This window comes from Cyprinus carpio, chromosome A2 (assembly GCF_018340385.1).
Source record: "Cyprinus carpio isolate SPL01 chromosome A2, ASM1834038v1, whole genome shotgun sequence".
NCBI classification, from domain to species: Eukaryota; Metazoa; Chordata; class Actinopteri; order Cypriniformes; family Cyprinidae; genus Cyprinus; species Cyprinus carpio.
In genome coordinates, this window is record NC_056573.1 from 15,022,786 (window position 1) to 15,034,913 (window position 12,128).

At 38.0% G+C, this 12,128-nt stretch overlaps 1 protein-coding gene across 1 annotated transcript; it reads right to left on the reverse strand.

The window, feature by feature from the left end:
• Window positions 1-602: 602 nt before the first annotated feature.
• Window positions 603-11,866, reverse strand: LOC109090765 (EMILIN-2-like). Its single transcript, XM_042774730.1, has 9 exons — window positions 11,544-11,866; window positions 10,929-11,054; window positions 9,272-9,459; window positions 7,198-9,093; window positions 3,098-3,457; window positions 2,957-3,010; window positions 2,811-2,861; window positions 2,029-2,158; window positions 603-1,867 (listed from the first exon to the last, which is right to left on the reverse strand). Exons 1-9 carry the CDS (start codon window positions 11,678-11,680, stop codon window positions 1,531-1,533), a joined length of 3,279 nt encoding a protein of 1,092 aa, XP_042630664.1. The 5' UTR covers window positions 11,681-11,866; the 3' UTR covers window positions 603-1,530.
• Between the last annotated feature and the right edge of the window lie 262 nt (window positions 11,867-12,128).

Consider the following 12,128-nt stretch of genomic DNA (forward strand, 5'->3'; position numbering starts at 1 on the left):
TGGGGAAAATTATTTTTATTGTTTTTTTTTCTCATTTTAAATATATTACTTACATGTGAAATAATATAGGCTTATTGCAGAAGTTGACAGATCATATTTTAATTTACAAACCCAAATGTGTATTTTACAGTATCTATAATTATTATTTTTTTAATCATCTCACCCAAAGTGCATTTAAAAAAAAAAAGGAAAAAAATTTAAAAGAAAAAAAGATAATAAGAACTGAAAATAATGTGCACAAGCCATTAAATCATGGTACATCATTTATTTATTTTTTTTATAGATAAAAATATTTGGCTGTAAAAGAAGTGATAGTTGTAAAAGATTAAAAAATATGCATTTGTTAATTTAATGTTGCTAAAAATATAAACCTTTTACATTTTAAAGATATTTTTTTTAAATCACAATTTTAAAAAACTATATAGACAGATGCAAAAATACTACTAAAATCTAATGGTATGCTCTATTTCTTTGGCAACAAATTTATGGCGCATTTGTGATTGATATTTTACCACCTCAAACACATTCCACCTATAAAAATCTAAGTAACACGGTAAGTAAATTGGTATTGTTTTGATAAATAACAAAAGCCAAACTATTGCATAGTCACAGGTCTTAAGGTGTGGTCACATTTACCATTGGTCACAACTAAATTTTCGCAAAAAGCGAACTCCAGTGATTTCAATAGGAATCCACAAGGTTGGGAAGTTTTTCCCGCGCAGATTACGCAGTGGATTCAAGCTTTGTTGAAAATTTATCAGAAATTTTGCTAATGTGAATTGTGTTGGGCGATATGGCCCTTTTTCAAATCGTCATATCATCAGCCCATGAGATCGACGATACACAATATTATCGTGCACGGGTAGGGCAGGAGAGAACCTCTCTGTACTCTATTTGGTGTTTTAAACCACACAGGTGTGGGAGAGTGAGCCTATGGAAACACCAATAACTGGAAAAATATACTTTCAAACATACTGATAAACTAACATGTTAAATTTAAAAATTCTATATTTAAAACAGCTAGTTCATATATAATCGGACACAACTGTCATACCGGGCGTGCTGTGACAAATTTGCCGCAGCTGCGCACGGAAGTTATCAGTCTAAATGTTCTGCAAAATCAGTCAACGGTGAAAATCAATAGTCGATTTTATTTAAAGACCAACAGTTTAACACTAAATATTGGACATAAACGACCACGTTAAATATAAAATATTTAAAACAGGGAAGTTCATATATTTGGAGTAAAGGTAAACTGAATGGATACATCAGTCTTACAGCACTCCGGACCGCGCGCCCCACGCACAGCTGCAGAAACAAGAATGAGACGCATTCTAACATAACTGTGGCATTAAACTAAGTTTGTGAGGGCTCGGTTAAAATATTGCACATATATAGGCCTAGGATAGTATCAATACACGATCATCTATCTGCACAACCCTAAATGTGACCACACCTTTCTAAATGAGGAAGCGTTGTGAATGGTTAGACTTGCGTTAAGTCAGGTTAGCACTCCTCTCAGTGGCGGGGTTATCTCTTGGCTTGAGGGGAGTAGAGGAATATAGCGCTGAAGGTGGAGAGGATCTCTCTAGATTCAGAGATCGCCAACTTCCCGGCGGTGCGGACCAAAGCCACAGTGTTACCTTGCCGGAGTGGGAGGATGAGGCTGAAGGATGCAGACCCCCCACACGCACACTGATCTCGGGACAGCCGTGGGTGGCCACTCCAGTAACCTGCTGTGTTCAACTTCTGCACGCTGCGATTGGACACTGAGAGCACGGCTTCTGCATGCTCACCCTGTGGAGCTGTTAGAACGGCAGTCACAAGATAACGTCCGTCCGCGGGCACCCTGAAGATCCCTGTAGAGAGGGTGGAGCGAAATCAATGGCCAAATAGGATATGGGATATATACTGAAAGCCCATAAGAGAAACCTCTAAAAACTGTTAGTAAATCTGTTTCTTGAAGTAAAACCAATTGGGAACCACTCAACATTTTGTTGTTTTTATGTTTTTTTTTTTACAGTCAGTGGGTTGTAAAAAGCTCCATCATTGACTAGCACTCTATCAAAGTGAATGATACCGAAGTCCCCTGAGAACATCTGCCGTGTGAGGCCAGCAGAGAAAGAAAATGGATCCGTCAAGGAGTTCTGCTGGGACACTATTGTGATGAAGAAACATCACATGTTTGAAAAGTACATTTTGATCATTACAAACAAAATTCATAATTTAACTTTGAGTAACCTGAATTTGGTTTGTGATTTGTAAATTTGTTTTTATTTGTATATTTTTTGTGGGTTGATATTTTTATTTGCAGTGTTTTTTCTGTAATTTTTTTTTTTTTTTTTATGGATTTATTTAGCTTTTTTTCCAAACAGCACAACGCAATTTTTTTTTTTAATTTAGAGGTTTAATTTGGATCAAATTCATCTTTAGTCTACTTCGTCAGCATATCCGCAATACAGGAGTTGTCTATATCCCATAGTGAGATACCGAACAAATGTTAGAAAGAAAACTTTAGGTTACATAGTTACTATGTTATCAGAGAACTGTATTTATGTGAGTAACCTAAAGTTGTTGATTTTATGTCTTTGAATCATACACAACACTTTCATCAGTGAAGGTCAGTCTTATCATTTTTACATTTCCACTTTCCCATGTGTTATGTTGCATAAGTTTCTACTTTAAAGTCTGTTTTTTTTTTGTTATTTGTAATTTGAACAGACCATGAGAAGGAACTCTCCAAAGCCAATTTTTATTTGTATAATAATTAAAACAATTTGAAATCACTTTGTTAGGTTATAACTTGTTACCTGGAGTTGCGATGGGTCTTTGATATGCAGGATTCCATGGGACATGGGCAGCTGTAATGATAATTAATAGTCATAATTCTATAAATTATAACAATTTCATGAAAAATCTGTTATAAAGCAAACACTGAAAATAAAGAAAAAGATACCTTCTGGATGCGATTGTTTGGTATTATATGATACAGGATTGACAGGAGGATAACCTATCGAAGAGGGAAAAAATCAAATACTTTTGACACTTCAAACAAGAGCTTCCAAAAATGTATATTATTATTAATTCTACTTCATACCTGGAGCACCTGCAAATCCTTTCAAATGTGTTTTTGAGTCCTCAGATCTTTGATGCCGTGTGACCCTGCGCACATACCCAGGTGGGCCGGCTTGCCCTGTGACCACCACTGGCTGGTGTATGGCAGGTTGATGGGGTTGTACGGGGTGGATGGGATGCCTGGGGCTGCCTGGTGGCTGAGGGAAGTAGGGCTGGTGTGGGACGTGTGGCTGGCGCACATGAGGACGGACAGTGGGGGCTGGCACTGTTCTGTGTGGTATGATCAAAGGTATGTGGATGTGAGGAACATAGGGTCTCATGGGTTGTGTTGGAGCTCGAGTGTAAGGGGTAGACACGGGTCTCTTCTGCTGAACAGGCAGTCCTGCAAAAATGAAAGAGATTAAGATAAAAGACCCATTTTTATGTTTTTGAAGGAGGTCTCTTATGCTCACAAAGGCTGAATTTATTTTACCAAATACTTGATACGTGCTTTAGATATTTTTAAAAGGTTTTTCATTTTCTTTATTGTGGACATTTTTACACTACTAATAAATTGGCAAAAATTGGGAAACATCAAATTTTACTAAAATTATGGTGTTTAATCACATCAATTTGATCAAAGTATTATGTTTACATATAACACAATAAATAAAAATTCTGTCATCATTTACTTGCTGGCATGCCATCCAAAAGCTGTATGACTTTTTTTCATAAAAGCACATAATAGCATATATTTTGAAGTAATTGATGACAGAGTTTGTGGGTCAACCATCCTTTCAATACACAATGATCACTGACCCAAACACAGAAATCTAAAGTTATAGGAATGTCGGCTTGCCAGCCCTCTTTTTAAAAACATCTATAAAGCATTTTAATGGCATTTCACCCATATTGTAAAACCTATGTAAAAGCTGTTAGCCTTTGATTTCAGCCAAACTTTGCCAAAATGCTCACGCCAATGTTTCCGAATAATAATCCAACGGAGAGCTTTAATGTGCAATTCAAGTGTTTCTGAACTTCGCAGTGTACCCTATTTACAAAGGCTTTCGGTCTTTATGCACTGCTGTCAGCTTGGAGTCTAATGAGGAAGAAAATCTTTTTTTCAGTTCACACTTCCACCCCTAAAGATCTCGTACATCTCACACTCTTTTCCAAAACCTCGCATTTTCTCTTTTTAATCCCTTTTTGCTGTCAGTGGGTTACAAGCTTTTCTACAGCGATGCGAGAAAAAAACTTTTCTGTCCTACCAGATGCTGCTGTCTAAATTGAGAAGTGTAATGCGTCATTCTTGACATTATAGGGTCTATTTGGACTCTGAATGCAATTGGCTGTAGTAGGATGTGATTCAAAAGAGGGGTGGAGCTTGAGTCCCTTGGGCTAATTTCTAAGCTAATCAACTCTTACTGGCATCAGTACCGTTTGTCTACATTTAAGCTGCTGTCCAAATATCCGATTTCATACATACATATTCCCTCCCTCATACATTACATCTCCCAAGGGATAATAGGCATCTATCTGTGTGTTTCCCACAAGTCTTTTTGGCATTCTGAGCAAATAACAGACTCATCACATGCATAATGCCTAAAGGCAGCAACACAAACATGTTTCAGAGTAAATCAAGGACATGCTGATTATAAATACTGGATGTGGGTTTAATGAGTCAGAAACCCTCTACTGAAATTAAGGATGTGGAGAGCAATATTTGAAAACATATTTAGTTTATGAATGGTAGACCGGATCCGAATGGTCTTTCTGTTGACAATTTCGAGACTGGAGAGCAAAAAGCTCTGTTGGGTGTGGTGATTTTGTGCATGGAAACATGAACACAAACACAGCAAACGAAACAACTAAAGCTGGACCCTGCTGTAATGACCAGACCTCTCGATTTTGGCCTGATCCAACCTGAGAACTTCCACATGGGTTCCTGGACTCAGAGAGAGAAACTTTAACCCGAAACCAGCTGGGAATACCTTCAAGTTTGGCACTTAAAAGCCTGTTAATGTCTTCACATGATGTTACATAAACTAAATCAAGAGTAGAAACACATTTGGTGAGAGCAGGAAAGAGCTTTCTTGACATCCTCTGACTCCTCTGAGTGATATCAATCAGCAGGAAGAGAGAGAAAGGAGTTAGAACATGGCTGATAAAAATGTGGGGAGGAAAGGGACACTATTCAAAGTTCAAATCCAATTTTGGGGGTATCAGTAGAACACCAAATAACAACGTCATTGTCCTGCAACTGTTTCCACAGAACATGGAAATGGATCCAGATGAATTCAATAACTGAAATTAAGTCATTGTCTCCAAAGCAAACAGTGAGGAGTTTTCTGAAGATGGCTGATTCGCGGCCAGAAAAATGAATCAACATTAGTTGAGGGTGTTTCTATGCAGCCCTCAAACATTCCCAGGCTTAACTGATGCCCTGAAACATGGAAAAAAAGAACCTAATGAAAAATCAATGAAGAGCTATTAGAGTAAATTATCAGAGAAACAGAGCTTGGTGGTGTTTGTCACAGAGCTGGACGGGTCATTCCAGTATTGTGCAATGTGCCTCTGCCATAATCAGAAGCCAAAGAGCTTGAGTAATGCTGAGGCTATTCGGGGATAAGGTCTAGTGTGTTTGTGACTTAAAAGTTTTAACTGTATCATGTCCTAAAAGTAGGGATAGGAATCGAGAATCAATCAGTGGATTTCTTTTAATGATTCCAGTTCATTAATGTGTGAATAATCGATTCTTTTAGTACTTGAATGCAGTCCAGTAATTGTCCTTAATGTTATACTACATATTAAACCACAACACTAAACAAACACGATCTGAGGTAACATATTTCATTCATTTTTTAAAACTCATTGTATGATATGTTGGCATATCAACAACCTGTCAGTAACCTGTCATTTGTCGGTAGAAGTCGGTCTACATATTGCGCAGTATGCTTTTGATTCACTAAAAAATAAAAGAACTGGATAATAAGAGTCATCTGTTTGGGAATTAAACCACACTGGTTGCACAGTCTGTTTCACACTGTATGTATATTCCATGACGTTGTTACTTCACTGCTAAATAATTAATTTAAGAATCTTTTTACTACGGTCTTGTCTGGAAGAAGTTATTTTATTTTTTTTTTAATTCACAGCAACACATTTTTTATTCTTTATTTGAGGTTAAATGACACATTTATTGTGCATTAACACTGCATAAATGTTAAAGTCCCTTACACACACACACACACACACACACACACACACATATATATATATATATATATATATATATATGTCCATCTTAGGCCACTTCACTTTAGGACAGTTACTGTTTAGCCACAGTACTTGGGGAAAACAGCTTTTGTTTCTGCAAGAGATGGATCTCCACCCTTATCGGGAATGATGACATCACTCCTTTAACAGGAGTTTAAGAGAATGTGCGTTCTCTAGTGACATAACAGCCTTCTCATAGCTGAACATCTGCAGAGGGGTGTGGGAATTCATCACCTCCTGAGGCCCGTAAGTTGGCTTTGGAGCTTAATGGGTACCAGATCTGCCTACAAATGAACTCACTCACCAGTTCTAAATGTTATAGGTTGAGTAAGCTGGGCATGACCAAAAAAAAACAAAAAAAAAACACCACACAACTCCTCCACTTATAAAACCACTAAACACTAAAGACAACATATGTACTGTGATATTTTTTTTTTTTTATAGAAGTGGGTTAAAATGTACTGATAGAGACCAAAGTAATGTGAATTACACATATTAGCATTTCAGTTAATTAATAGTATATCACTCATGCTATCAAAAGAAATGTAATGTTGTTAACAAAATAAAAAATAATGAGGCTTGATCAAGTTACTTAGGGATCTGTGAAAATAAAAAGCAATGGGATCCATTCCATTGTGTCTAACTTGTTGTTTTGACATATTACAGGCACATACAAAGGGCACAGGAAACCTTTGCTGGCCCCCTGCCTCTCAACAGCTTGGGGGCACACAGGTTATTGTGTATGTATCCCCTTATTGGTTCAGTATTGAGAAATGACTGACTTTCAGATACTTCAGTTTCTATTTTCCAACACTAACCAGTTAAAAACATGTTTCATCATTCTGCCATTAACATCTGAAAGCTTACCTTGTTCTTTTCTTGTATGGTCCTTATGAATTTGCCTAGCCATTCCTGCTAGCTGACTCTGAAAATTCAGAAGGGAGTTTTGAAGAGCTGTGATCGCTCCTGAATGACTGCCCAGAGTGCTGTTCATCTGTGCCACCTTCCTCTCCAATTCCCCTGAAGGGCCCTGGATATTGTTCCTCTCACCGTCAAGTCGTCCACAGATCTTCTCAAGAGCAGTCACCCTGTTGTCCACTGCTGAGACACCCTCAGCTACTCCAGCTGTGTTGAACTTACAAACGCTCAATTCCGTGGTCACTCGAGCCTTCAGTGCATCCACTTGGTCTTTTAGCTCCTCGATCTGGTTGTGGCTTGGTTTACCAGTTTCTACCCAAAGGGGGGAACTGCTTACCTGCTGGCAACACGTGGAGTTCAAAGTGTGAAGGTCTTGGCTAAATTTGCTAACTGTGTCTCCCAATCCCGTTATAGCTCCAGTCAAGCCGTTAACATTGTCAGTCAAAGCATTAATTCTTTTGTGGGTGTCCTGTATATGTGCATTAAGAAACTGCTTCTCAGGTGACATTCTAACAGTATCCTCTAATGCATGAAGCCTTGCTATGTTGTTCACAAAATCAGAACGTAAGACATCCAGATCATTTCTGCAGAGACTAACGTCCTTTACAAGACTATCTAAACCTTCTGGCTTTTTGGAATCAGTGGGTAGGTTGGTTTTGCAGTCGGTTGAGCATATCTGCCCAATTGCATTATACTTGTCCTCCAACCCCTTTATAAGATGTCTGTTAGCATTAACTTGAATCTGCAGTGCATTGCTAGACATCCCTGGGAAGGAGTTGTTGTTCATTTCGATCAACATGGAAGTGAACTGATCCTGCACAGCATTGAGTTTCTGGTCCAGGAGTTGACGTAACATAGCTACTTCATCCATAATTTCCTTGGTAAGTTTTTCATCAACATAGAAGCAATAAGTCTCTGCGTTCCTCTCAGTGACATTCATCCTGTCCTCCAGGTCCTCTAAGCGTGACCCGAGCACATCTTCTATCTTCAGTGAGGACAGATGCTCTAGCTCATTGTCCACTCTGGCATTAAGGACACGATGGGCCTCCACCACTCGAATAAGTTCCCTCCTCAAGTCATCATAGTTACTGTCATCTATTCCGATGGTTGTTTGCTGGTTTGGGCGCAATAGACCATCTGACATGGACAAATCTAATCTGATCTCACGTATCTCCTTTCTAAGCTCCGCTTCCTTGTTGTGCACTAGATCAGTAAGGCTCACATAGCTGTTGTCCTTTCCATCTTCACATGTTTTTTGAAGAGACTGAATCCTTTCATCACATGCATTTTTCAGCTTGGCCATCTCTTCTTCCATGTTTACAACAAGCTCCTTCTTGAGCTTCTCAAATTTCCCATCAATATAAGTCTGAAGGATGTCTATATCTGGAGCTCCAGCACCTGTGACTGGTAGGCCTTGAGAGGAACTATCCATAAGCATTCGTATCTGCCCGTCATGCCCTGTCACTGTTCCCCGCAGTTCCTCAAGAGCTTCGTCTTTGCTTTTGAGAGCATCTGTCATATCGTTGAGCTTGGCCAACAATGTCTTCATTTCTCTTTCCCCATGGGTGTGGCCTCTCATTGCCTGGTGGCCATCCAGATGCACCACACTCTCCTCCGTGCCTCCTGTTCTTGTGCTGTCAGGTGAGGTCCTGTCACTGAGGAGAGTAATGAGCATCTTGCTGGTGTCCTCCTGTAAGTCTGTTCTCAGGTTTTTAGCCATACCTGTCATGGCTGCTTGAAGATCCAGAACCGTCTGTGAGAGGCGCTGTACTTCTTCCTCCAATATGCGTGTTTTGTCAGCTGTTCGTCTGATGTCATATTGTCCAGTTTCTCGTCGTTCTGGCCCTGTGGTAACAAAATAAAAATCAAAACTTATTTTTTTGATCAATTAAAAAATTAAGACACTTCAATTATATCTTTATATTAATTATTTTTTTAATTATAGATACATATATTACATAACTATTAAATAAAAATAATCCTCAAAAAAAAAAAAAAAAACATGTCTGGAACATATACATACTTTGTGCAGGTCGACTTTGTCCATGCTGAGCCTGCTGTGGGTTTGATTGTGGATATGCTATCTGTCCATTTGGAGAGTCTTTCAGTTCTCTGCAGTCTGGGCCCTGGTATCCTGGACAGCACCTCCATTCTAGCTCAGTCACAGTCTTGTATGCTATCTTGTAAGTCGGCTGAAATCGAGTACGGTATCTGAAGAAAAAAAAAATTAAGATGGCCTTTTACATGATCTGAAATGTAAAGAACAAAAACAAACAACAAAACAACTTGTCTCCACAATCTTATTTTAAAAAAAATTATTTGATCACATCATCTTTTATATGGCTTAAGCCACTTATTGTAATTACTTTAAACTATGAGTAATGGACCATGAAGCTTTGCCCCTATTATAGGATGAAAGCAAAGGTTTAGGCTAGCATTAACTTGCACACACTGAGAGGGATTAATAAGAAGAGTCTTCTGGCCTATAGTCTGTTCAGCTTCACTTAATGATGTTGATAATGTTTCTTCTAATGGATAATGCTGCAATTAGAAGTGCAATCATTCTAGTTATTACACCACAGCAAGCTGAACGACTGAAATCACATTTGCTTCAGATGACAGGAAAAGAGCTCTGAAAGTGAGTATTTGGACAAAGCCACATATGGCAGCCTTAAATTCCTCACATGACTTCACAACAAGAATGAAATCATACAACATTCATCACTGAAGTATAATCTTTATTAAACCGGCTCCTCAAAAGCTGTTTTAAAAGCTTTGAGTGTATGTATATGTTACAATGCCATTATAATTATTTCATCTTGATGCTTAATTTAATGTATATACTGCAATTCCTCCCAGTTTCCACATATTCCATTATTTAAACACTAGTCTAACTCAATGGCCTTTTAGATCAAACACCACTTACATAAATTCTTGTGGCAGCAGAGGAATGAACTTCAATTTGTGAAATAGTGTGAGTAAGATTTTATATATAACATCACAATTCTGTCATAACAATCCAGACTAGGACTTTCAATGGACTAAGCAAATATCTACAATGTGGCTTTTAATCTAAATATTTACTACATTATAAGCGAAACTGATCTTCTGTCAGTGATATCTGAAACAAAAATTTAGCAAGCTAAATAAAGTGAACTGCTTGAATATATATCTTGCATCTCACTCTTGGCACTGTCACAGAATCGACAAAAATATGGAGGGAGAGAAAAAAAAAAAAAAAACTAAAGCACTAAAAGATAATAATAATAAAAAAAAAAAACAGTTCCAGTTTAGTACTGAACACTGGTATAGTTTACTATAACTTTCCCTGTGTTTGAGTAATTTCAGAGTAGGATCAGGGCACATGTGCCTGGAAAATCAAGAGTTAATACAGAACGCTATGATCAGGGCGGGTAAATCTCTGTCACTCCGTTCCAGAACGCTTTTCCTTGTTTGTTTTTCAACTGGCCAAATGTAGTGGATGTTAACATTTTGTTTATAGATCTTGTTTATGTCGTAAAAGCAAAATCACACTAAATTATTTTCGCCTTTTAACACTGTATGTGTAACTGGTGTAGTTAACGTGAATCGTTTATTTGGTGGTGTAGTGTCTTCGAGTCCATAACGAGCATGAGACATCAGTACCTCTACACGCCCCTCCTGGTCTCTCGAGTACTTACATCATTTGTGGCTCACAGTCAGGCTGATGTTCGGGACAGCGCGCGGCTTCAGGTCCAACGTGACTTTCCACGCTGCCTTGAACTGCGCGGCTTACGTTCTTTTGGACAATAAAAGCGCACCAGTTTCTGTACAATACACAGATTTAAAAAATATATATAAATAATTTAAAACACACACACACAAACAAACAAACAAACAAACAAAATAGGAATAGTTTTAGTTGGTTATTTTTTATCGCAAAATAAAAATTTAAACTATCGAGCATTTTTTTTCCATACCATATTTAATCATTGACGGCTGACAGCAAACTGTGAATGTGCCAAAGCTGTGCTAAAGTGAAAATGATATTCTTTTAAAATGAAAGTACATGTTTTTACGTTCCTGAAAAGAACCATTGAAATGTTAAACACCTCAGAGAAATGTTCAACAAATCGATTGATTACTTGCACTGCTTTAGCGATTTACCACAATCAGAGAACCAAACAACAGCATTAAAATGTCACTCCTGTAATTTGTTTTGAGTTTAATCATTTGTCTTGAAACATCGTACAAGAACGTAGGCTACTCATCGAAGATAAGCTGTAAACGTACAAATCACTTCTGGAGCAACTTACTTATTTCTGTGCCTGTGAACGGTTCCTGAATACGCGCTGCCCTGAAACAGACTTGGCGGATATCCATGAGCAAGAGAGAAGCTTATGATAAATAAAACTGATAACTGTACTCCAGGGAAAGGTAGCTGACAATTCATTGTCTAAAAACAAAAGAGACAAAAGCCTGCACAGTGTCAGCGCGAGAAGAGTTGAAGAGTTTCAACCTCTGGAGGCCAGAGAATAGAGTTTGACAAAGTTCGAGAAAGTCCGAAACTCTGAAGTGGACTCAAGTCTGCAAGGTTTCAGTTCGCCGCCTATCCGAGAGAAGCGGGGTAGGGGAAGTCAAAAAAAAAAAAAAAAAAAAAAAAAACCTAGCGCCCCTGCACAACCCTCTAAGCGTAAATGACCAGTTTCCGAGCTCAATTGAAAACATCTGCCTTTATCTCTTTAAACTATTACAGGAATCTACTATCAGGAAACGATTACTTGTTAAACATGTAAAGTTCGTTTAAAACAGCGAATAAGTGAGGAGAAATGCTTTTCGCTCGATTTGTTTACAAATGTAGCAAAAAAAAAAAAAAAAAAAAAAAACTTTACACAATCAAC

Bases quoted from the DNA above. Each gene is read 5' to 3' on its own strand.
- LOC109090765 (XM_042774730.1), bottom strand. From the start codon at position 11,680: ATGAATTGTCAGCTACCTTTCCCTGGAGTACAGTTATCAGTTTTATTT. The intron at 9,094-9,271 runs GTATGTATATGT...TTGTTACCACAG, and splicing joins ACAAAGTCGACCTGCACAAA to GGCCAGAACGACGAGAAACT. The intron at 3,011-3,097 runs GTATGAAGTAGA...CCTCTTCGATAG, and splicing joins AGGATTTGCAGGTGCTCCAG to GTTATCCTCCTGTCAATCCT.